The sequence below is a fragment of the Lissotriton helveticus genome, chromosome 4_1, assembly GCF_964261635.1.
Source record: "Lissotriton helveticus chromosome 4_1, aLisHel1.1, whole genome shotgun sequence".
NCBI classification, from domain to species: Eukaryota; Metazoa; Chordata; class Amphibia; order Caudata; family Salamandridae; genus Lissotriton; species Lissotriton helveticus.
In genome coordinates this window covers 784504358-784526244 of record NC_136063.1, presented here as the reverse complement: position 1 = coordinate 784526244, position 21887 = coordinate 784504358, and the positions used below count along the sequence as shown (strand labels likewise).

At 42.2% G+C, this 21887-nt stretch overlaps 1 protein-coding gene across 1 annotated transcript in view; it reads left to right on the top strand.

Moving 5' to 3' along the window:
• The window catches only part of LAMA3 (laminin subunit alpha 3), a 1062926-nt gene that overhangs the window by 315464 nt on the left and 725575 nt on the right, over nt 1-21887 (top strand). The window contains exon 8 of the mRNA XM_078687418.1: nt 4684-4802. Coding sequence (XP_078543544.1) covers nt 4684-4802 — 119 coding nt within the window. The remainder of the gene's footprint in view (nt 1-4683; nt 4803-21887) is intronic.

Here is a 21887-nt window from a genome sequence, read left to right as displayed (position 1 = left end):
AAAAGGTTATACTGTCCCTTGACGCTGAAAAAGCATTTGATCGCTTGGAATGAGCATACCTGTTTCGAACCATGAAACACTTTGGCCTAGGACAGAAGTTTATAACCATGATTGAATGGCTGTATAAAGAACCAACAGCACAAATTAATTGAAATTAATGTCTATCAGTTTTGTTTTTGATTGGTAGGGAACCACCTCTACTTTTCCGTTTGACTCTGGAGCCTTTGGTTATCTCTAGCTACCTTTTTAAGGTGATTTCAGACATGAGTACACCTGCAGGAGAGCCCAAACTAATGCTGAATGCTGATGATACCCTTGTGACGCTACATGATGCTACGCTTTCTATACAGACTTAGATGCAGATCATTAATGAGTTCTCATACTTTTCAGGTTACAAGATAAATTGAACTAAAAGTGAGGCAATGCTGATGACACCCTCAATGACTAAGAGCACACTGGGTACCCTACTGGCAATGTGGTTACCCTGTAAGCTAAAATACCTAGGAATATTGGTCAGCAAGAGGTTTGCCTCCATGGTATAAGACAATGCGGAGAATGTATCGGAACAAACGAAAATGGACTTCAACAAATAGGGGGCTCTGGAGCTCTCACTGTGGGGCAGTGAGAGCAGACTGTGAAGATCATGGTTGCGCTGTTCTTCAGTTACTAATTTGCCATCTTCCCCTTTCACATACCACCGAAAACTGACGCCAAAGTTCAGAAAATTGCCCAGGGCGGGATCCATTTTGCATTGCCTTAGTAAAACTATATACATACACTACCTCTGGTAGTCTCTGTAAGCCTCACTTGACCACCTACTACAGAGCCATTAGTATTTCTCAAGCAGCATACTACATAACCCTCACAAAGAGATACCAATGTGGGCTCGGATTGAGCAACAATTGCAGTGTGGTGTGAAGGGTGCTGACCCTCTTTATAGCTGGCCTAAAGCATCTATAGACGCCAAAATCTGATATTCTCTGGCATGACTAAGGTTTTTACTTCTACACACAAAATCATAGGAGAACACGGTCTGCTTCATGTGAAGACACCCATTTGCCACAATGTGGCACTTCTGACTGACCACATACCCTTCCTCTGGCGAAACTGGGCTAGCTCGGGGTAATGACATTGGTTCAGTTGGTTGAGGATTGTTTTCTTAAGTCCCATGCCACCCTTGAGGTCCATCTCTCTCAGGGTCAATTCTGGTTATATCTGCAACTGCAACATTGTTTACCAGTCCGGCTGGGCCATCACTCATGGGGAGCACCTCTTCCCTATCATCTTTACACTCCTGAAGATGTTGTGATATTACAAGAAGTTGATATCAGGATGTTATGCTGTCCTGCTTGGGAAACTGTTCTCCAAACCAACGGAAAATCTCTAGTAATGCAGATAACAAACAAGACCTCAACCACAATATACTGAAGAAAACTGGTCAAACCTCCTAAGAATGCATTCTAGCGGTCTTCGGGAAGCATGCTTTAAATGTAGTTTTTTTAAGGTCTACCTGCTACACAGAGAAAAACTATCTGACACTGCAGTATACTCAGAGAAAAACTATCTGACACTGCAGCATGCTGGTGCTGCGGCCTGCCAGGAGGAGACATTTTGTACATCCTCTGGTCCTGCCTTGACATCCAGTACTACTCGAACAAAATCCAAGGCTCCATCTGGGAAAGCTGTGACTTTACATTTTAAGTTTAATTCCTTTGTGGCATTTTCTCTTTTGCATGATACCCAAGACATTGTGGGCATGACCCCTCACAAAAAGGGCTGGTTGGATTCTGCTCCGGCAATGACCACACTGTGTTTGGTAAAACAGTGGATGGACGTAATGGCCACGACGGCGGGGCATGAACAATTCATCTACAGACATCATTTTCAGACAGGCATCTTTAATGCTATTTTGGTGCATTTCTCTTCTAGGACAGTGTTACTTACAATGTCCTTACCCCAGTGTGAGTCAGGGTAACGAGTTCTCCATGAAGAGTGTTTGGGACATTGATATTTATATGGATTTTATGTGAGAATGCTGTTCAAATATTTTTGCGCTGTTTTTCGTGTCTTAGGATACTGTAACTTTACTATGTTATGTTTGGCTAGCTTACCCGTGCTTTTCAATACTAATACTGGTTTGTGATGTTCTGCACTGCAACCATGTTTTTTTCTGGTCTCCCTTTAAGTCTTTGGTAAATAGTAACACCTATCCCTTCCCTAGCTAAGGCTTTATGATTGTATGGATGACAAGTGATTTTATATGTACCTAAATAAAATATATTCAAACAAGGAATTGTGGAAGCAGGTTGGAATTATGCGATTCAGGGCGAATCCAACAAAATATTGTGTAAATAAATATCATGGGACAGAGCATAGAATGTAAGAATATCTTTTTTAAGTTTTCTAAATAGTTTGTAATTCAGTTGTGCATAATATAGTGTTTTCATTTGGGAGTTCGTTTTTTTAGAATATGTGTTATAAATTGCTATTATTTTAATGTTAAGTATGTTTAATTAATTTTAATGTTGTGTATTGTTAATTTGGCAAACAATTTAAATGGTGTTTTTATTTATTTTTGCGGGTTGATGTGTGTGTAGGGGTATTAGATGGAGAGTGTTTTAAATAATTATTTTTAATTGCTTATATGTTTTGTTATAGGTTTTAATTTGTCAATTAGATAATTACATAAATAATTTTTTTAGTTATTTAGTAGATCATTTTAGAAATATGGTATGACGTTTTGACTTGTTTATTGCATGATTGTGTTAATTATGATTTTTTAACAATGTATTTTGATGATAATTATGTTATCTTTAAGTTTTTTGTTTAATAGGTACTTTTATAGTTTTATTATATTTTTTAATAATTTGCATTGGTATGTTTTCTCCTATTTAATTTGTTTTTGTAGTTGTAGGACTTTTAGGATAATAGGGTCAGAAGTCTTTTAAATCTATTATTTCAATGTTCTCTTCTGATTTATTTTTAAATATCATTTTAAGTATAATTTTACATGTTCACTTCATTTTTTTTATTACAAAGAGAAGATTGAGTGTGAAAATGCTATAAAATCTCTTTTTCTTACAATGATTCCACTCGATGCATAATACTCCATATCTATAAATTTAGGATGCTTTGCTCAAATGTTCCAGGATTGAAAACCAAAGATAAAATATATGATGGAAATGAAGAACATTTGAAACCTCGTCGCAAGCCTATTGGCCAATTAATTGCAAATTCTGGTTAACCTCCAATCATAATAAAACATATTTAACTGCAAATGTTTAAATTACATAATTGTTTGGATATTGAGCCTGATGCATGTAGGTTAGGTTGCAAAGCAATCAATTCTCATACATATTGACCGATTTGAGACTCAACCTGAGTTTTGCAATTCAAGTGGTGTATTAATCAGTCGCAGAGCAAAATTAGCATTTTCAGGGAGTCACAAAAACTCTTGCCTCATTAACATGCATGAGAAAGGAGCCATTTTGCGGCTGCCTACCAAGGACTGTATGTGGAGGGATGGAGTCCTTTGAGGGGCAGCAGCTGTTCCTTCCTGTATTTGCAGTCACTGAATGCTGGCAGTTGTTTTCTATAGCACCCCCTGTCCTTAGAAAGGACTGAGGCTCGAGGGTGCTTAGAAAAAGTTAAGATTCAATAAATTGCACCAGAGGGGCATGCAGTGATGCCCTGGACCACTCTACCTCCTCGCCCTCTGATGCTATGCATACACATTGAGACTGTGGAGTGATGCCCTGGACCACTCTACCTCCTCGCCCTCTGATGCTATGCATACACATTGAGACTGTGAAAGCTGTCCTGTGGGTAAAAGCTTTGTGAAATTGACATCACCCCCTGTAGGGAGTCAGTAGCTTATACATGGTTTTCAATTGCAGATGAGGTCAAAGACATAGAGACATTCCACAGTGGCTCGGTAGGAAGAGTATTTCCTTAGTACTTTGTGATTTACTTTTTTCTTTTGTTGCATATTCTGTGATTTTGCAAAGCGTGTTCTTTGCAGCTCGACAAAGGTACAAAAGACCCATACCAGGGTAGTGTGGCTCATATCACTCCTCTCTCACTGTTCATTTAGATTCTCCTTTGTAGACCCAGCACCCTTGACTTTTCATGTGACACGTGGAATGCCTAAGCCTCTCCCCTAGTATCTTCCACACATATATGAGAACATTCTGTACAGCCGCCAGCCCAGGTGAAGTAGAGCACAAACAAAGAGATAACACCCAGGTTTTATCACAACCACACAATCCGAGAATCCCAAGAAATACCTAAACAGGGCTAATACATTATTTTCAAGTGCTGAAAAAATAAGTATTGCCTAAACTTTGCCCGTCGTGTGCTCCTGCTGGGTCGTTACGTCTCTCTGGTCAGCCTGAATCTTGCCGCCACTATAGAAGGGCAACAATTCACAGATCCTCCCTCAGGCCCTGGAACCTTTACTTACTTTCCTTTTCATGTAAAATAATTGGCACCTTTTTTTGGCTGCCTATTTTTGTTCAATAATTAAAATATTATACAATTCATGAATAAAAGTGCTCTTTCCCTGCACTTTTCATACGTTTTGTATTAAAAAAAGTCTCACATTTGTTCTGTGTTAAAACTGTGCTTAAGGCAAAAATACTAATTAAATTAGTAGCAATTAATTGTGTGATGTTCCCTTTCTAGTATGTAACTGCCATGGTCATGCCACCGACTGCCACTATGACCCTGAAGTAAATCTGCGTGGGGCGAGTCTGAACATTCATGGGCAGTACGAAGGTGGAGGGGTCTGCATCAACTGCCAGGTATGAATGAATGAAAAACAATTGATATACAGCTATTTTTGGATCCCATCCTCTTGACTTTTTTCACATTCAAAACTGATTATATCAAATTTAAGAGCCATGTCACTAACTGTTCCATACCTCTAGCTTCTCATCAGCTGTCTCTTTAATGGGCAAGTACTGTCAGGTACTGAATAACTGCACTTCTTTCTTTTTAAATGGAGTGTACCAACTCTCCTAAGCAGAGGTGCAATGTTTTTAATTGAAGCATACTAGCACTTCTCAGTTGCAAGCAGATACTTTAGGATAGTACCTGCACTTCTGTGTTCCCACTTCAAGCACTGCTCCAAAAATGTTATTTATGAAATATATAGGTTTCATGAGTGATGTAATAAGCAGTGCATAGAGTGGGCATAAGTTATAGTTAGCTCAGTAAACTAACACTTATCAATTTCAGTTTTTTGTGATTTTTATTTTATGTCAGTTCAACACCTATGAACAATATCACAGGTTTTTTTAATGAAAGGTATGATCTTATTACAATACCTAATTGTAATGTCACTTTATCCTTGTTTTTCTGACTGCTTTTCTGTAGTTTTTTTTATCATATTCAGCCAACAACCTGCTTGCACACCAGAGTGTTGGTTGCAGGGAATGGCCTTTGACAAGTGCATGTTCCCAACCCTGCCACGGGTGCCCAAACTCCCTGTGGACAACCAAGCTACATTTTCTTTCTTTTTCAATTCTTTTTTCAGCAGTGTAGTCCTCCTGTGATTTCCACAATACCCCAAGGTACGTGATACAGTGATGCTGGCACAAATCTGTGATACCATGGTAGTGAAGCTTGAGTGGTCGCACCTGTGGGAGTTCTGCAGTAACTCATGTAAAGGCCACACATGGTCCCACAGGAGCATCACTGGGTCCATGACCCAAAGAAGCAAAATAATTATTTTGGACCCTGGGGTTGTTCTGATGGGTCTCCCACCACAATATCCTGGGGGCCAGTGTGTCCGTATACTACCCCCTTATATCCTATATCTAAAAGATATTCAGGACACGGTGATGGAGTCCCAGGGTCCTCTAATGGAGGCTGCAACATTTTCTTCTCAGTTGTGGTCAGCCAATCGGATCACTTGTTACTGCTGGATGCTACGTTAGAATGACTGCACCCTGGAAGGCTTCCACATATGTGGGTGATGAAAGGCATGTAAATATAGCATCAAGGTAAAAGAGTTGGATGTACCATACACCAGTAAGAAGAAAAGTATAAAGACATTTTATAACATGTGGGACAGGCTATACAGTATATGCACTTAAGTGCCCATGTAGGAGGCTCTATGTGGAAAGCATGCTACAACCTGTGAAAAAACGCACTTTAGAAAATATGCCGGCAATAAAAAAATAATGACAGGCACTTTCCAGTGGCACATCACTGTCATGATAAGCATCTAACACAATTATAACAGATGGGGTACTTTGGAAAAGTTAAGGTACTCACAAATCCCAGAGGTGAGTGATAGAGAACTGACCCTCAGAATATTGGAATATAAATATATCTTGGATTTAGAGACAAAACAACCAGGGGAGCTGAATGTAGAAGAGGAAAATAATATACACTTGCAATGTATTACCAATAAATGTAAATATATGTTTGTTCTAGATACTCTTGGAATTTTAATGCAGTTGTCTTTAACCAAATGCAGGATCTTTCTCCAGTAGAATGATAGAGCATTCATAATCACGGAATGTCTCAGTGCTAGCCCACTGGGGTAGGATCAGAAGCTGGTAACTCTTTCGGGTATTAGAAGGCTGGGTCAGATGCTGTTAACATGTAATGACATCTTTGTCTGAATACTACATATGCTGCTATGAAGGCAACAGAATGGTATATGCAGAGCTATAACTGTGCAGAAATAGAAACCATTGATCAACTATTTCGTTCAATCACAGGGACAGAGTAGAAAGGGACAGCCAGCATGAGCAAGATGGACATATGCTAAAGAGCTGATATATAAGACCTGATGTAAAGAGGGTCTGGCACCATACTAATTCCTTTATTGCGGGAACAAAAATGAAATATGATAGCTCACTAGGGCATGATGGGTTGTAGTTATGAAATTAATGGGAAAATCCAGTGTTAAGTGTTTCTAGCAGTAATGAATGCATCTAATAATAAATATTGCATTTAAATATTCGATGGATGTAACCGTAATAAGATAGGAGAAAATATTTAAACATGTCTAGCTAATATGTAATAGCCATATTAGACTGAGCAACTTTAACCACTTGGATGCTAAGGCCCGTGGATCCTCTTCATGTAATTTCCATTGAAATGAATGGGCACTCCATGACGAGCTGAGCTCGTCATGAGCGTCCAAGGGGTTAAGATGACAGCAGTTTTGATAAGTAAGAAGAGAGGCTCACTGTACATTGCTTATGTCTATGGCAGTTTTTTTTACTGTTGCACTTTATATGGCGGGGGCTAATGCTGCAAAATAGAAATCTGATGAAGTTGTGTTGCCGAAATGCATTCTTGTTGTCACATTCTGCCAATAAATACCTGGGAATCTACAATCCCTGTAGAAAAACCTCTTTCTAATTTCTTTATAATAGGCGACGTGATGTGCTGGGTCACCTATTATAAAGAAATTATGTCCGTCTGAACTCAACTGTAATATAGCCTTATAGCCCACCGTAGTGGACTATACCGTCTATTAAAGGCCCTATGCAGCGTTAAAGGTCCGAGCCGAAGGCGAGGGACTTTAACAAGGCAGTGGGGCTTTAATAGCCGGTATAGCCCTGCTACGAAGGGCTATAAGGCTATTAGAACATTCTGCCACTAGAGGAAAGAATTAAACAAAGGCTTCAGGGAGCGCGAGGGTATTGAAATCCCCTCAGGCTCCCTCAAGCCTTTGTTCACAGCCACAAAAAAGCATTGGAATGTTGGAGCTCCAGGCTTATACCAGCCATTATAAGCCCGGACCTACTCCATTGTTTTCAATGGAGCTTCCAACGTTCCAAAGTTCTAATATAGCCTTATAGCCCGCTGTAGCGGGCTATACCGGATATTAAAGGCCCGCTGAATCGTTAAAGGCCCGAGCCGAAGGCGAGGGACTTTAACGAAACACCGGGACTTTAATAGCCGAGAGATATATTTATATATATATATATATTATATTATGGCAACATGTTTATTTTTTACACTCTTTAGGTAATTATAAAAAAGTTAGACTCTTTCTGCATGTTTCCTAGCATTCTAAACTACAGGGCTTTTAAAAAAACTGACTTTTTTCACTGATTCTAATATCTTTTTGCAGAAAATATCCAACAGCATTTTTGAAGTGTTCAATTTTGCACTAGAGATTGTATTTTTAATATTCATGTTTACAAAAATGCTTGTGTTTTTATATGAACGAGCTACACACCAGGATTTAAGTGGTTTGTGGGAAAGGAGGTGGTGTTACAATGTATTATGAGGAATAAAGTACCCACTGCTACACATAAGGATATTGCAAGTCACCTCAGTGTTCCATAAATTTAAAAAAGAACGTAGCCTTCGTACCTATATGTGGTCATGGAACTTCTCAGGGACTTGCAATATCCTTTTAATGGACTCCTAACCTCCCTTTACCTTTCCCTCCCTGAACCCTAAATTTACTCTTATCTCCCTATACCTCTATCCACGCCTGAATACTACATTTACCCCTACTTTCCTTTACAACCCCACTAGACTAAAAAATCACGTTTACCTCTACCCACATCTATACCCACATATTTTAAAATAACCTTGAAAGTGATATTATTTGAACAAAATATAATAACTGTATTGTAAAATATCAAGTGGTAAAGGATTCTTGGTAATGGCAAAAAAACATCCCTTTGACATACCTGCCTGGTACTTACCTGTGTGGTAATTTCCTGCATGGTAAAAGATGTGTGGTAAAGGCTGCACACGGTCAAGATGATCCTAGCCAACGAGCGACTTAAGACCCCAAAAATGTAATATGTCAGCACTGCTCATCAATTGTCTGACATCTGAGAGCCCAGAACCAGCTCAGGCATAATCACACTCCCAACAGGTGGAAGATAAAAAGGCTAAGGCATTAAGAAATATGACTGAGACTGGGGATCATTAGCAGTTCTTCTTTGATGACATGGGGTGCTATTTATCTGCTTTAGAAGAGTTTTACACCAGGCGTCCGCCTTAGGTATATTGTACCCTGTCCCACTATGTGCTGTGCTGGGTTAAGCCGGTTAGTGGAAGGTGGACCAGCTGTTTCAAGCCGCCAGTCCACCATTCACTGTGCATGCAGCACACCACCCTGCATTACAAAGTGGCGCTGAGATCTGTTTTCAGGATAGTTGGGTGAGTTAATGCGCTCACCTGCAAAAGGGGCCCTGGTGGGTCCTGGAGCTCCTTTTCTTCCTTTCAAGGAGCACCGTCAGTAAGCCTCCTAACATTCTCATTGCCTTTGTGCCCGCGTCCCTAATAAAATTCTCTCATTCCACACCACCATGAAAATGTGGGGAAACCCCCTTGAGAACTCATTGGTGCACACTGAGTGTCAGGCACATCTGTATTAAAGAAGGGGCCACGCAAGCATCTATGAACCCAAACCCAAAAATCAGATGAAAGCACCCTATGAGCGCACAGGGCACCCTCAATGACACCCCTGTTGGCTGTCATGAAAATGGATGCTAAGTAAGGGGTGTTGTTGTATTTGGCTTCTGAATGGTTCTTCCAGGGCTTTGTCAAAAACAGGTAGAGTAGGTAAAGATCAGGCATTGTTAGGGTAAAAAGAGGATACAAAGTTACATTTTCGAATGCGCTTTAACTCCGCTGTATTTTGTTGTTTAGGAAGGGAGCGGAGGCAAGCTCCTGGTGGGATAGAGCTGATTTACTAGGCAAGGATACAAACATATAGCAGTTTTGACTATGCTGGTGGGGCATTGATTGAGGGGACATATAGTGTTTTTTGTTTTATTTAGCAACTTGGTGGTTTGAGTAATGGAACATACATTTATGGTGGGGACAAAAGATAGCCCTGAAAAATAAATAAACCCATCACTCAAAGAATTATCATGGCTTTTACAAGAGCAGACCTGAAAGTAAAAAAAAGAAAAGTTTCATTGTATTTCTATTTAGATAAATAGGATCCAATCCGTTCTCTAAGAATAAACCTTGGAGTTCAGAATTGTTGTTTGACCTTTTATGGATCTCCACTTACCGAGGCATTTTGGTAAAAGCAGGCTTATACAGTGATGTAACAGGTCTTAACCACACTGACCTATTGTTCGCTGCTTTTGTGAGGGATTTTGTTTGTATAGTTGGCAGTGGTCCTCGAAAAGCAGGGCTCGGGAAGGTCAGCCAAGTCCCTGCAGTATTCTCATGCATCCTTGCATGCAGGCTTCCTGTAGAAACGGTGCTCTTATCTGATACAGTGGCAGCACAGCATGGTTCACAGGTATTCATCAACATGAACACGTGATTTTTTATTTAATTTGTATAGCAAACTACTAAAATGAAAGTCAGTACACACAAGTAACCACAACTGCACGTTTCAATGTCTCTATAAATGCATAAACCAGAAAAGGGAGAGAAAATCGAAGGTGTAGAAACATTTTAAACAGGGTGTGAGAGGTGGACTGTGAATGTGAAAAAGATAACAAATTCCATAAGTACTCTGGGATACAGGAATAATTGGTTTATGTAGAAAACCTCAATGGGGTACTAATACTCTATTCTCTGAAAAGGTGACTAGTGTGCGTAAAGTGGTTTACTTCTTAGGAGGCTGAACCCTTACTGCCCCTAGGTTGGCCTGTTTCATCATAAAGTCTGCTCCAGACCCGCCAACATGTTTCATCCCGCTCAATCATCCCCTAAAATAGGGCTAGGGTGATGGAAAAATATAGAGAGGTATGATCAAAGCCTCTGCAGAAGAAGGCGCTTTTTGTGAAATATTGATGTTTCTAGCTAACTAGCTCAAACAAGAAGGGACTAAGGGCCTGATTACAAGTACGGCAGTCCTTAGGACTGCCGTAATCGTGGAAGAGTGGCGGGCACTGACGCACTGGCAGTGTGACTGCCGCATTTTGAGTGTGGGGTTCCACCTCCACACCTTTACAAGATTGCCACAACCGCCGGGTATCTGCAGCAGCACTGCCAAGCATATTCTGAGTTTTCTCACCACCACAGTTTTCATGTCGGTGAACCCGCCATCAAAACTGTGGTTGTGAAGAAACAAAGAGGGCCCTACGAGGTCCCCCCCTGTGTCCTCAGGGCCATGGGATGTATGCAGGAGGGTACATGCTGTGCTCCCCCTGTGTGCATACACCCTCTTTCCTGCACGGCTTGGATGTAAGGTCCATGCTGTGCAGGAACGGCCTTTGGCACTCCCATTGCGGTGCCTTTTTAATAGGCCCTGCCTTGAGACCGCCAAAGTGCTGCACGCCAGACACAAGAAAACTCGTAATCTGGCGGGAGTTGTTCACACAGCTTTGCGGGTGTGGCAACGGGGTTGTGGCGGGGCTGCCCCCCAGCCAAAGTCGCAATTAGGCCCTAAGACAATGAGTCTGACTATTATTTTTTCTAGTGACTTTTGGATGTTTACATTACGACAAAAAAGCACAGTATCAGCCTGATTCATCAAGCTAAATTGCACTTGCAAAGGGCAAGATTCTCAGAATCTTGCCTTTTGCGAGTGCAATTTTTGCATTTGGGATTCATCATCCCAAATGCAAAATTCGCTATTAAAGAATTTGCACATTTGCGAAGAATTGCATTTAAGGAATCTCTATTTGAGATTCCTTAAATGCAATTCATGAATCATTATAAAATTGCGGAATTGCAATTTTGGGCCGCTATTTACCGAGAGGTCAGACCTCGTGGTAAATAGCAAAAACTTAGAAAAATGCATTTAAATGCATTTTTCTAAGTTGCATGTTACACACACACATGTCCTTTGGACATGTGTGTGCGCAACACCAATGTAGATTACATTTCAGGGGTGCTACAGGGTGTCCTTTGGACACCCCTGCACCCTTGAAATCGCATCCTTATTTGCGATTAGCTAATTGCTAATCGCAAATAAGGAATAACTCCCCATTCATTCCTATGGGCCTGTAGCATGGGGAGTTATTCCTTATTTGCGATTAGCAATTTGCTAATCGCAAATAAGGAACATGTTGGAATCGCAATATTTTTTGCAATTCCTACATGAATCCTGTTTTGCAAGTCCTTAATAGCGATTCCTTATGAATCGCTATTAGGGGCTCGCAAAACGGGAGAATGATGAATCTGGCTGTATGTGTTGTAAAATGTGTTTGCTGTTTGCTTTTTAAAATATTGCCAATGCGACACATGCATAGAAATATATTAAAAAAAGAATTAAAGTAAGCCTAAACGTAGTTTAAATGGACTAATGCATCTGCTGCAGGGGTTCAATGCATCTGCTGCAGGGGTTCAAATCTCAGCTGATCCACTCAGCTTTTCATCCATCTGAGGTCGATAAAATGAGTACCATTGAGTTGTGTAACAATAAACATCTGTTATTCAGCGCCAAGATGCCTACAGGTGAACATGCGCATTCCAAAATACATGTCATGTCATGAACGCCATTGAATCCATCTATGCCATTTCACAAAGGTATTTATAAGTATATTAAGTACTACTTTTGTAGTTCCACGTCACATCCTTATAAATGGCATTGTTGATTGCTCTGTCATATCCACCTCCTTATAACTAAAAGTGCAAAGAGGGCAATGTTTTTTCTATTTATAGTAATTGTAAATTAATATACCCTTTAACTCACATTTTATTTGTTTTCAGGCCAATTCACAAAGGCATAAAAGAGTACATAAAGCAGTGCCACAGCGGTACTACCTCAGGCACTCATAAAAGTGTTTGGGAATTAGGCCTATTAAGGTGTGAGCAGCACAGTGAAGCGTGCTGTAAGGATCTATGGGACTGAGTACGGGAATTTGTTGGTGGATGTAGGGGAGTAGCACTAAATAAGTTGTTGCAAATGTTGTTGTGATCGAATATCTGAATAGGTGTGGGGTTCTGGCTCTGTAATTCACTGTTGGGGAGTGCTGACTGCTGTTTGGAATAAGCAATATTTAGAGTTCAGTGAGCTCCTCAGGCCTCTCACCCCGTGCCACTGCACCTGTTGCACTAATGTAAAGCTACACCCCTGTCTGCTCTTGATACAGACTCACTCGAAGCTCCACCCTTGATATTCCAGGCCCACTGAGTCCCCTGCTCCTAATCTCGGCTGTGATATGATTTCTAGCATATTCACATCAATGGAAGGGTCCCTGGACAGGGCAAAGAGGTAAAAAACCTGCATTTTTGTCAGTACCCTTCCAGTGTGCTTGGTTTTCTGAATAATATTTTTCCTAGACCTACATAACTTAAATTTGTAGTATTAGATTTAGTTATACATTCATTTTCAAAATATGTTTCATTTTTCACAAAATAATGTTATTTATATATTTGAGTCACAGAAAACAACAGTAGGATATAAAATAAACTCGGCACAGTGAGTATAAAACCATATGCATTTTAGAATCTTCCTCCATCTCCCCCTCATTTCTGTTTGTTGTCTTTTATCACACCGGTATATGTTTGCACCTGGACTCAGGCTAGTCTATAAACAATTCTGTTTATAGTCTATATACTCTCTGTTTACGTCATGTGCAATCGTATCACTGCCTACTCTGTTAATAACTCTGTTAATAATCTTCTATTATTTGTATACAATTTATTTTTATTTTCTATGCTTCTATATTGAATCTACATGTCTTCCTGTTCTATCTGATATATATATATATATTTTGTTTTTTACACTGCTGTAGAGCGCTCTATCACCTGAAAGGGTCTTGTTAGCACGATATAAAACATCAAAAATTAATAAATAAAATAAATATCACTAACATTGTGAAGATCACAATTGGACATAGAAAGATAATAAAATAATTTTATGGAGCAAATCAACTATGAAAAACTCAGTCACTTCCTCATGTTGGATTTCACACTATATTAATCATGAATATTCTGTATAAAATCTTATAGGACTCTGACTTTGATACAGCAAAGAGTATGTACGGTAAGAGTAAAAAAGACAAAGGGCCTTATTATGATTTTGGCGGTGCAGGAACAAGCCCACCCCGCTCCCGCACAGCCAAGCCCATGTTTGAACAGCCCATCAGATAAGGAGTTTTCTCCTGTCTGGCAAGCTATTTTTTGGACATCCTTCCACTGCATTGTGTGTTTTGGGTTCCTGTGCCAAGGAGCTGTCATAGATATTCCACTGTGGTATTTGGAATTTGAGTTGGCATCTGTGTCCGGAGCAATGTACTCTGCCAACCCAAGTATCTTTTAAATAATACATTAGGGTGCTTCGTTTGTGTTCATTTTGTTGGTAAAAAGGGCTCTCTATTAGAAAATTGTAGTAATTGGCTGCCTCAGGAATAGGGATATAGGCTAGTGCTATAATTGTTTTTATTTCAAAGGCAAATTGACTGCTTGTAGCATATTCTACTCTTAGTGCAGATTGTTGGAGGTGTCTCCGTAGGCTTTGATTGAAATCGGAGTAATAGACTTGTATGGCTGTGTGGAAGTACATAAAATGGTTTGACTCATGGCTTGTTCAAAATCTATGATTATGTTTTGTGGGTATTAATTGCTTATTTTATGTCTAATGTGGTTTAAGAGTTCGTAGTAAGTGCTACAAGTGCTACATTGCTTATTTCTTCGAACAGCATATATATAAAAGGGATATTTGTGTTTTGATATTCACCATGTATGGTAAGTTTCGGTTATCATATGACAGGAAAGTTTTCTAATTACGTGTAATTTTTAAGGGACTTATTGCGACTATGGCAGTCCATAGGAACGTCGTAGTCACGGTGGAGGTCGCACCACCGCCTCCAATGCGGCACTGTGCGCCGCATTAGGACTGCAGTAGTCAGACCGCCACAGGACCCCTGCAACTGCCAGGGATCAAGGATCCCTTGATGGTCGTGCAGCGGTCAGGGATAGTAATATACTGGCGGTGCAGCTGCGGCACCGCTGAGCCTATTACAAGTTGCCCCCCTGTCTCCGCCATGAAAAAGTGTGGTGGAGAGGCCACAAAGGGGGCCCTGACAGGCCCCCCTGCTGTTCTAGGGGCACAGTTTGTGCTCTCTGTATTTTTGCACTCCAGTTCCTGCACAGTGTGGCATATATGCCACACCATGCAGAAAAGTACAGTCGGTGGTCTGGCAGGTACAGTCTGCCTGTTGGGCTCCACTATGGGCCTGACAGACTGTCCCTGTCAGACTGACACAGGACCACCTGCAAGACCAGCAAATAACTCCTGATCTGGTGGGCGGTCGCACCACGGGTTTGGCCGTCCCACAGCGGACAGCACGTTGCACCATCCCCTGTGGGACCGCAAAACTCGTAATAAGGCCATAAGTGTTTACGTATATCTAAATGTTGCCTTTCCACTGCCCTGTTGATGGCGGGGAGCCCATCACGAAAAGGGTGGTGGAGAGACAACAAAGGAGGGTGCTGCAACTTGACCTGTGGGTGTATGTGCCCCCTGGATTTGCACCCCCAGTTCCTGCATGGTGTGGCATGTATGGCACAGTCGGCACTCTGACGGCCGCATCTGCATGTTGGGCTCTTCTATGAGCCTAATAGACTCCTGCCGTCAGACCGCCGCCGCAGCATCACCCGCCAGACCAGGATTGAACTCATAATCTGGCAGGTAGGCACACCACAGCTATGGTGGTCCATTAGTGGATGGCCCGTTGGCGGCACTGCTGTAGGACTGCCAAAGACGTAATAAGGCCCAGATGGTCCACACAGGGCTGCATCACTGGTTGTGCCACCCTGAGTGTGACAAGAACAAAATGGCTCACAGCTTGCCACTGCAAACTGGAAGGGTAGTGTGTCCACTGCCAGTTTGACTTTGACATTAAAACCAATGGCAATGTCACCACTACCGTAACGTTATATATAAGACTCCCCTATGGATATGATTGAAGGCCTATGGCAGAGAGCTATCTATTGATAAGTAATACCTATACATTTTATGTGTTTTTAAAAGAAAAACTTCAAGATTTTGATTTTGCAGGGGAACAGTTAGTAGCACCATTGGCTAAAACATGGTCAGCGACTGACATCCCAGCCTGGCTAATTTCTGAACTGGACTACCAAAATGGATACTGTAAGGTATCAAATTAATTGGGCCGTTAAATTCGACTTGGTGTCCAAGTCAAGATTTCTGTCTCTTTTAAAGTTTTGCAACTTTTAGAAAGTTGCCAACCTGTGTCCTGCTAGTCCAGTGGCCTCACAAAGGTCTTAGCACTCAGGCAACTTTCTGCCCACCTGGGGAGACATGTGAACTACTCCCAGGCTAAGGAACAACGACAGTTGCAGCAGAGTGAGGTGTTACCTCCTTTCCCAAGAAGGTCAAATGGGTGTTAGCCTAAACGTCGAGCTTTAAAGGGTAAGCCATCTTTGAAGGGCTGCCTCCAACAACACTTCTGGGCAGGATGCCTTTTGTTCCAACAGACAAGTTGGAGACAGGGACAAGGAGGAAAATCCCATCCTCAAACCGGTTTTCCTGTGGGCGTGCAGCTCACAGGTAGCCACACCTCTAGGGTCGACTACCGAGCTCCTGGCAGCTGAGGAGGGGTCCCGACATTTTGAATGTGGCTGAAAGAGTGCTGGTAAAATCGTTGAGGCTCTGAACTCTTCTAATGAACTCTTTTCTTCTCGATCATGAAGTTGTTGTTGTCCCTTGATCGAGTTTCAGTGACCTCTCCACCGTCAGAGGAACACTGCAACGTCATTGCTCAGTTTTTCTTTGATAAAGTGGCCTCCATTTACTCCATCTTCCCTGAGAGAGTTAAAGACACCCCCTGTCTCAAGCTGTGTTTGAATCTTTAGATGACAGCTTGGGGCTTTCCACTTTTAAACATATGTCAGTTGAGGAACTGCTCCCATTAGTGACAGCTGTTAAATCAGGTGCCTCCTGCTGTTTTGGAAGGAGGGATGACTACAATATTACTCGTGCTTGGTGAGCTATTCAATAGCTCTTTTGAAGTGGGCTAGGTCCCCAAGAAGCTAGAAACACGCCACCATAGTTCCGCTTCTCAAAAATCCATTATTAGATCCCACTAAACCTGAAAACTTTAGCCCCATTTCACTGCTTTCTATTTTTTCTAAAGTAGCAAAGAAATATATATAACAAATGCTTTTGACCTTCATTGAGGCAAAAGAACTTCTTCATAGGACCCACTTGGGCTTTCACCCCATTATAGCACGGAGTGTGCATTACTGTTTGCCTCTGAATCTATCAGTCAAGTTGTTGACAGAGGCATAGCTGCAGCAGTGCTAATGCTGGACCACAGTGCGGCCTTTGGTACTGTTTCCCACAGCCACTTACTCAAACGGCTGTGGAATTGCCCCAAGGTCCCATTGTGTCTTGCCTCTTTTTTGCAGAACCGCACTTTTTAGTTGAGGTGTTTCCATTGCAGCAGGGGGTACCTCAGGGCTCTTATTTGAGCCCTACTTTATTCAATCTCTATATATGCACCCCCTGGCTGATATCATCTAGTGCTACGGTTTTAATATTGTATTGTATGCCACTAATACACAACTCATTTTCACCGTAACCCAGAATGAGGCCAATACATCTGTTCCTGCTAAGGTTCAGTTTGTCAGAGGTAGATAAGTTGATGGATCTCCGTTGCCTGAAGCTGGATGCCGGGAAAACTGAGGTCCTTATCCTAGGTAAACAGCCTTCGATTTGATCCCCTGCTCGGTGGCCTGACTTGCTCGGACTGTTACCGGTCCCTAAGCTAAAAGTTGAGAATCTTGGCATCTGGTTCGATACGAAGCTCTCGTTTGACAGCCAGATCAAAATTCTAGGGACAAAGTGTTTCAGGATCTTAAAAACCCTAAAAAAGGTTCCTCAAACGTCTCCCAGAGAACGGCAGAAAGACAGTAGTTCAGGCCCTGGCCACATCCAGGCTGGATTACTGCAATGTACTGTATCTGGGAGTCTCACAGTCCCGACTGGCGATACTCCAGCGTGTATCGAACTTGGCAGCTTGTCTATTGCTAAATCTCCCAAAACGGTTGCCTATGGGCCTTGTTCTTGCTAAACTGCACTGGCTGCCTTTGAGGGAAAGGCTCTCTTTTGAAGCCAAATGTCAAGTACTCTGTGATAAAATAGCAATGTATTTCACACAGAACATTTAGCTGATTTATGATAAAATCACCTCAGCTGGGAGTTCCCTGCAGACTACTACATCTTATAGCCCGCCTACACTCACTAAGGCGCAGCTGTTGGAAAATCTTCCCCCTCTCACTTATGATGACGTGGAATCATTGCTACTTACAGTAAAATCAGGTTCTCCCTCAGACATCATTCCAGCAAAAATGTCTTCCTAACTTTCTGCGCCTATTTGTTCCCTCCTCAATCTCTCAATAGGAGAAGGACATATTCCCACTGAATGGAAGGCGGCTCAGGTCGTTCCTATTCGCAAGAATACTAAGGCCCCTATGGATGACTTGTCCAACTTCCTGCCTGTTTATCTACTACCCCTCCTGAGCAAGTTACTGGTAAAGTACATCAATAAACATCTGTCTGACCATGTTGAATCCTCCGGAAGCCTTGGTCCTTCTCAATCTGGATTCAGGCCCAAGCATAGCACTGAGTCAGCCCTGATTGCTGTCACGGACAACATTAGGATGTTCCTGGACAGCAGACAATCAGTATTACTCGTGCTGCTTGATCTCTTGGCTGCATTCGACACAGTCTCCCACCAGATCCTGCTTAGGAGACTGAACGAAATTGAACTCAGAGGATTGGCTCTTCAGTAGATGACGAGCTTTCTTTCCCTCTGCTCCCAAACCATTAACTTAGGACCTTTTCGCTCAAATACCTTGAAGCTGACCAAGGGAGTACCTCAGGGCTCTTGTTTGACCCCTACTTTGTTCAACATTTACTTCGCTCCCCTGGCAGACCTACTTAGGACATTAGGTTTCACACCCATTTCTTATGCTGATGATACTCAGCTTTTATTTTCATTTAATAAGTCCACTCTTATGGCCCAGTCCACCTTCTCTGAAGGTATGATAGCCATATATAACTGATTGAGGACCAATTTCCTTCAGCTTAACGCAGGGAAGACCGAGATCATGCTCTTCGGAGATGGGCGACTCCCCTGTACCAAAAACTGCTGTCAAGAATCTCGACATATGCCTAGACCAGACACTGACCATGAAAGAACATGTGGTTTACACCGCTGGATCCTGTTTTCATGTGCTTGGAATGTTGCGGCGAGTCTTTTCCTTTTCTCCCCTTGTCTACACAAAAATCTCTTATTCAGGCTTTGTTAGGCCGCCTACACTACTGTAACGCCCTCCTGATCTCCACCAATGAGTCCTTGCTGAGCAGACTACAGGTCCAAAACACTGCGGCACGCCTTGTCTCGCCTCCCTTCCCCTTCTCCAACAGCTTCATTGGCTCCCAGTATGCAAGCGAATTAAGCGAATTAAGTTTAAAATCTGCTGCATCATTCTCAAGACCATGTATGGCAAGGGCCCCACTTATCTAAATGTAAATGTAAATGTATTTCGATTTATATAGCGCACGAATCACCCAGGGGTCTCAAGGCGCTTGCTTAGGGAACCCGTCCTGGTATTCCCCTGTGAGAAACCCCGGCAGGGTGTCCACAAGGTGAAAGCCAGGCATCCCGCCACGAGGGGCCGTAGTGGAGATTAAGCAAGCTATTGCCCAGAGTCGCAGAGTGTGACCCCGTGAGTTGAGTAGGCACCAGAGCGAGAATTGTCGAGTCCGTGGAATTTTGAGCCTGAGACCCGCCGAGGCGGGGAATTGAACCCTGGTCCACGGTCGATCTCAGCTTCCGGGTCTGCCGCCTCTAACCACTGAGCCACGCTTCTCCACTTCTCTAAAACCCTATGCATGTAGAAATCGTAAAAAAAATAGCGATTCCTAAACATTCCTTAATTGCGACTTGCACATTGTGAGTCCCAATTAAGGAATGGCTTCCTGTTCATTCCTATTGGCCTACAGGCTCATTGGAATGAATGGGAATTGCATGCGCAATTTGCAAGTACTCGCAAACTGCGCATGCAATTTCAAGGGTACCAAAAGTACACCCTGTTGCACTCCTGAAATATGCATGTGTGCAGATGTTGCGCACACTCATGCCCCAAGGGCATGTGTGTGTGTAACATGGAACTTTGAAAAATGCACTCTAGTGCATTTTTTAAAGCCATTTTCAATTTAGAAGGCTCCTCAAACTGTATTATTTTAATCAGGTTCTTTTTTCGGCCTACTGTTGCATGTCCACAGCGCAGAGATACCCCTCCGGGGGTGATTCAGGCGCTCTACAAAACAAACAAATAAATAAATAAATAGATTCTTCAACAATAAAGGCCCTCGTTAGCTGCATTCTTTTGTTAAACCCTACTCTCTTAGAAGGAATTTAAGATCAGCAGGAGCTCTTCTGGCCGGTAGTATGACGTTACAACGCATACTTTTACAACGCACACCTTTACAACGCATTTTTTAGAATGCAACATCCATTACAACGCATTCCATTACAACGCATGCCATTACAAAGAATTTTTTTAAACTACCTTTACAACGCATTCCATTACAACGCATACTACCTTTACAACGCATACCATTACAATGCATAACATTACATTGCATGTATGGTAAGTATTGGATAGTGTAGGGGTAATAATTACTATTCTAATTCCAGGGGGTGCAACAGTAGGGTAAGTGTTGGATGGTAATGGTATGCGTTGTAATGGTATGCGTTGTAATGACTGCGTTGTAATGACATGCGTTGTAATGGTATGCGTTGTAGTGTCATGCGTTGTAATGGTTGCGTTGTAATGGCATGCTATGTAATGGATGTTGCGTTGTAAAAGTTTTGTTGTAATGGTAGTGCTTTGTAAAAGTTGCGTTGTAAAGGTTGTTTCCTCTTCTGGCCTGCATGCCTGTTGTAAAAAGAGCATGCAACGGGGGACGCACCTTCAGTTTTTTAGCACACAAGATTATTATTATTATTATTATTACACTCTGGGATAGCCAGATGCCACACTATGCAGGAAACAGGCGAGAGAGGACCCAGATGTCCATTGGCTAGTGACTGCATGTTCCCCTCTTGGCACTTTCCTGGGATTAATATGGCACCTCTGGCACCCTGCTCGCCAGATCACTCTTGACTTGAAGATAGGACCGAAGAAGGACTGCCCTGCTGCCCTTGAAACTGCATGGAGAGTGGCAGAAAGACTACACCTGCTGCACGTTGGGCTAGTAAAGTTTGGACTGTGCCTACGGCTATTGACCCACCGAAAAGTTGATCCCCGGCTTCATCTCACTTCAGAGACTCCAAGTATCAGCTGGCTGATTCCCTGGAACCAGCTCCAGGGACACATAAGCTGAAAGTTGGTAGCCACCACAGAAGTTTTGCCACTACCAGTCAAAGGACAAATCCGAGATAGCTAAAGTCTCCACCTGTATCTGCAAGAACAGAGAGTGCTATCAGAGTCCGGATTTCTCGTACCCAAGAAACACTAGCCCCCACCTAAGGAAGTCACCCCAACCGCAGTGCAAAAAAAACAGTAGCCCCCCATCATCTGGCCTGCTACTGCAACAAAAAGGACTGCGAGGGACTTCAATCACTGTGACCAGAGTCACCATTCATCATCAGAGGGCCGAGGGACAACCACAAAGACACTCCTGTTGACTGCACCTCATCTGGAGCATCCTTTGAGCATCTTTAGCCTGCATCCCCAGCATCAGGACCACTCCATTATAGTCTATGGAGGTCATCCTGTAGAGCTTGGAACTTGCCATAAAATGCTATGGTGGCTAAGTAACTGTTCAAAGTATCCTCTCTGGCCCTCTAGATCTCCAAGCTATCGGATTTGGTTGCTCAGTTCCCTAACTAACTCTTTGAAACTTTTCAAAAGTTTACAAACTTTATGTTGACCAATGTTTGTTTGCAGTTACATTTAAAAGTATTTAAACATTCTACATTCTGTATCTCTGGAACCCTCGAGTG